Raw genomic sequence first — 4,066 nt, 5'->3', positions numbered from 1 at the left:
AGCCTCAGGCAGTTGGCTGATCAATGCCCTTAGAGCCTGCCCTCCTGCAGCCATGACCCCCGTCTTGCTGCCCTCTCCACCTTTCAGGCGTGATGGGCTCCACATGATTGGCTTATGAAAGGAGGACCCATTAGCTTTCTAAGTTCTCCCAATAAGCTGTCTTGCTCCATTCCTAAATGTTAGGGTTGACTGGATTTTATGGCAATCTCTTTGTCTGGAATGAGACAAAGCCTAGCAAGCCTGGCCTGCTCAAAGGTTTTTCCCTGCACAGGGGCTTGAAGAAGCAGAATTATCAATGTCTGCTATTGTTTAAGTCAGAAATTGCCAATTGGCAGGCCCCACCTATACGAGTCTTAAATCCATTACTTGATATTTTTGTTAACTGCCTGGCCCTTGCTCTTTAAGTCCTGAATTTGGTCTAATTTCCATTCTCTGACATCACCATCCCCACCCCTGGCTCCTGTTATGATTCTGGATAATCTCAGGTCCTCTTTTGGGTTACTTCATTTGCTCCATTCAGGACAGAGAGCTCTGATCTAGGACCAGCAACTCACTCTTTCTCCCCTCATCTCCACAGGCTTGAGAATATGCTGTTCCTCCCTCCCCTTTCTACCATGGACCCAACATTGTGGCCTTTCTCTCAGAGCTTCTGAGATTAGTACCCAGGAAAGGCACAATGCCATCGCCCCCCACAAGACTGCCCAGCCCCTATGGCTCTGATCGGCTGGTACGGCTAGCAGCCAGGCTCCGGCCAGCTCTATGTGATACACTGATTACTGTAGGGAGCCAGGAGTTCCCTGCCCACAGCCTGGTGCTAGCAGGTGTGAGCCCCCGGCTGGGCCGCAGGGGCCGGTGGGCTCTGGTAGAAGGGATCAGCCCTTCCACCTTTGCCCAGCTTCTGTACTTTGTTTATGGGGAGAGTGTAGAACTGCAGCCTGGGGAGCTGGGGCCCCTTGAGGAGGCAGCCAGGGCCTTGGGGGTGCAGGCCTTGGAAGAGGCATGCAAGAGGGCTCGAAGGGACAGGCCTAAAGAAGAGCTGGATCCAGGGCTGAAGAAACATCAGGAAGAGCCAGAGAAATCCATGAGGGATTCTGAGAGAGAACTGGGACTTGGAGAGAAGCGACAACCAGAGAAGTTTTTTAGAACTGATGGAAGAGAACACGAGATGTTGCACAAGTACAAGCCACCAAGAGAGAGCACTGACATGGCAGAGGCAATGCAGGAAGGCCAGGAGAAGCAGATGAGATCAAAGGAGGAGAAACTCAGCCAATCCCCTGTTGGTCACAGGGGAGCAGATGGGAAGCAAGGAGTGGTCATGTGGGTGAGGGGGAGTCCAGCGGGCTCTGAGGAAAGTCTGCGGGAGTTCCCTGGCCCCATTCCCCCACCAGGTTCCCTCCAAACCAGCATCATCCCCAGGCCCTGGTGGGCTGAGGCCCCTCAGTTGGGAGAGGGCCAGCCTGCCCTGTGGAGCATCCTGCTGTTGCCGCCCAGATATGGCACTCCTTTCTCCCATAGCACCCCCATCACTGGAGCCTGGCAGGAGGTCTGGCCTCGGGATCAGAGGTGAGTGAAGGGCCTAGAGGAAGGCCTCCAGGCTGGGAGAGAGTGGTCCAGGAGAGGCAGCCGTGATGGGTGGAAGGGTATCCCATCTCTTATGTCTACTGTACATTTCCTGAGCTAGGGATGGGACAAGAAGCTCCCACCACAGGGGAAGCCAAAGCCAGCCCCTGAGAACTCAGGACACCCCTCTCCTCAGGAACGGGCCAGGGTTGGCCACGCTGTAACTCTTCCTCACCCTACCTCCAGGATCCCACTGTCCTTAAACCCCCACAAAGGACTCTGGAGCCAGAACCAGCTTGCTTCCTCCAGCTCCACTCCAGGTAAGCCCCGCACTGTCCTGCACACACCCCATAACATGTTCTCTCCTCTAGGGCTGGAGCTCCAGAAGTCCAGCCTGAGCAGGGACCCTACCTCACTCTGCTTCTTCCAGGTTCCCTCCCCCAGGGTCCCACTCAGTCCAGCCCTGGGGAGATGGAAGAGTCTGATCAGGGGCACACAGGTGACTAGGGTGAAGACACTTTTGCTTCAGCCCCACTGTAACCCCTGATATCTTGCCTGGGTGTTCCAGCGATTTGACTCTGGGGAATCACTTTTTTTTTTTTTGGCCCTGCCCTCCTTTGACTTCTCTGTCACTACAGGTGGGCTTGCAAACTGTATGGGTGATGAGGGCACAACAGGCTACCCATCTCAGCAACACCCTCCTGCTCGGTCTCGGCCCTATTCTTGTTCTGTCTGTGGAAAGAGGTTTTCACTCAAGCATCAGATGGAGACACACTACCGAGTCCACACAGGTATGGGCGCCCTGCCCAGTGTGAATTGTCTGCTTCCTTCCCAACTCCTGTCTGCCTGCTCCTGAGTCTCTCTCTGCGTGCCTGGCTCCCGCACAATTCCTTTCCTCTGTCACCTGATCTACCGCTAATTTGGCCAGCCTTCGCCCCCTTTTTCTTTCCTTCACTGGCCTCCCCCTCTGCCTGTCCTAGGAGAGAAGCCCTTCTCCTGTAGCCTCTGTCCTCAACGCTCCCGGGACTTCTCAGCCATGACCAAGCACCTGCGGACGCATGGAGCCGCTCCCTACCGCTGCCCTCTATGCGGGGTCGGCTGCTCCAGCCTGGCCTCCATGCAGGTCCATATGCGTGGCCACTCTCCCAGCCAGCTCCCGCCCGGATGGACCATTCGCTCTACCTTCCTGTACTCCTCCTCCTCCTCCTCGAGGCCGTCCCAGCCCTCGACCTCTCCCTGTAGATCCTCTTCCTCCACCACCTGACGGGGTGTCGGTAGCTTCTTTGGCCTCAGCCAAGAGTCCAATTAAAGAATGAAAGGCGGGCCTGCTCGGCTTCTGACCTGGCACCGCTGCTACGGTGGCCTAGAAAATTCTGCTCCAGAAGCACCTCTGGAAGGGCACCGAGAGCTCTCTCCCAGATGTCCGCGGGTCGCAGAAGCCTGGGTCAGTGAGCACAGGTGGGCGAGGGTACTGAGGTTTGCACGAGTGAAGGTTAACTGTATACGGGGGCTGTCAATTGCATAATCAGAATAAAGAGTTTCCTGTGCTCTCCTCTCAGGACAAGAAAGCCGAGTCCAGACTTTAGTCTGTGTGCAGGGGTGGGGTGGGGGCAGCCTTGCCCCCTTATCCTGTAGTGTCCCCTGGTGACCGTACGTCCGCTGTCCAGCAGGGCGACACTTTCTCCATATCCCGGGGCACCCCGTTCTCCCCCGGAGGCAGCCGGCCTCAAGGCTCGGTGTCCGGGCAAACTTCGCAGCAGGCCCTGGGGTGGGGGGTGGGGGTGCTATGAGACCCCCAAGTCATTTGCCCTTTCCACAGCAATCCACGGCGCGCGGATTCTGATCGGGGCGCTCCTGGCCCCAAGCTAGAGAGGAAAGCGTGCTCCGGATCTACTTTCGGCCAGCCGCCTCCTCTTTCTAAGCACAGGAGCCCTGAGACCGCAGCCTCTCCAGCAACTTACCACCACGTCCCGCGGAACAGCCTCCAGGTCGCGCCTGGAACTGAAACGAACCCTTTGCCACCGCCCCTTCCCCTGCCCACGCCTCCCGCAGCCACGAACTTCATTTCCCAGTGTCTCCCGGGTTCCTGGGGTCCGAATCTCGCTGCACTCGGGGAGTCGTAGTCCAAGCGGGCCCTTAGCTCAGACAAGAACAATGGGAGGAGCCCGGAGCGAGGACCACACCTCCCGGAGACCCGGGAACTAGCTTTCGGGTCCTGGTCGGGGAGCCAATAGTCCCAGCTCTAGTGCTTCAGCTCCCGGCGGAAGGAGCGAGGAGTATGGACTACATTTCCCGGAAGCCCCTGCGGCTCGCCCCTCTCCGGCCGCGACACGGGGTCTACGCTCTTCTGGCGCAGTCTAAGGGTGACTGCCGACCAGCCTCGGACTCCCGTTCCCGTGGTGCCCCGCGCGTGGCGGGCTCCGGCGCTAGTTGTTGTCGTGAGCCGCAGGTGCTCCGCCCCGTCTGTCCTCTCCCTCCCCTCCCCCGGCCCTGCGCACGGGCCGCC

General features: G+C 58.2%; 2 protein-coding genes across 3 annotated transcripts in view; both read left to right on the top strand.

The window, feature by feature from the left end:
- Window positions 1-676: 676 nt before the first annotated feature.
- Window positions 677-3,128, top strand: ZBTB32 (zinc finger and BTB domain containing 32). Of its 2 annotated transcripts, XM_008575690.1 has the most exons (5): window positions 677-1,563; window positions 1,807-1,880; window positions 1,991-2,059; window positions 2,199-2,351; window positions 2,541-3,128. In XM_008575690.1, exons 1-5 carry the CDS (start codon window positions 677-679, stop codon window positions 2,822-2,824), a joined length of 1,467 nt encoding a protein of 488 aa, XP_008573912.1. In that variant the 3' UTR covers window positions 2,825-3,128. The 2 variants fall into 2 exon arrangements, with proteins under 2 accessions (XP_008573912.1, XP_008573913.1); XM_008575691.1 differs by lacking the exon at window positions 1,991-2,059.
- A 710-nt stretch (window positions 3,129-3,838) lies between these two features.
- The window catches only part of KMT2B (lysine (K)-specific methyltransferase 2B), a 20,854-nt gene continuing 20,626 nt past the window's right edge, over window positions 3,839-4,066 (top strand). The window contains exon 1 of the mRNA XM_008575695.1: window positions 3,839-4,005. Within this exon, the coding sequence (XP_008573917.1) occupies window positions 3,839-4,005 (167 nt within the window). The remainder of the gene's footprint in view (window positions 4,006-4,066) is intronic.

This window comes from Galeopterus variegatus, unplaced genomic scaffold (assembly GCF_000696425.1).
Source record: "Galeopterus variegatus unplaced genomic scaffold, G_variegatus-3.0.2 Scaffold1222, whole genome shotgun sequence".
NCBI classification, from domain to species: domain Eukaryota; kingdom Metazoa; phylum Chordata; class Mammalia; order Dermoptera; family Cynocephalidae; genus Galeopterus; species Galeopterus variegatus.
Note: the sequence above shows the minus strand (reverse complement) of the source record. Positions and strands in the feature narration are given on the sequence as shown.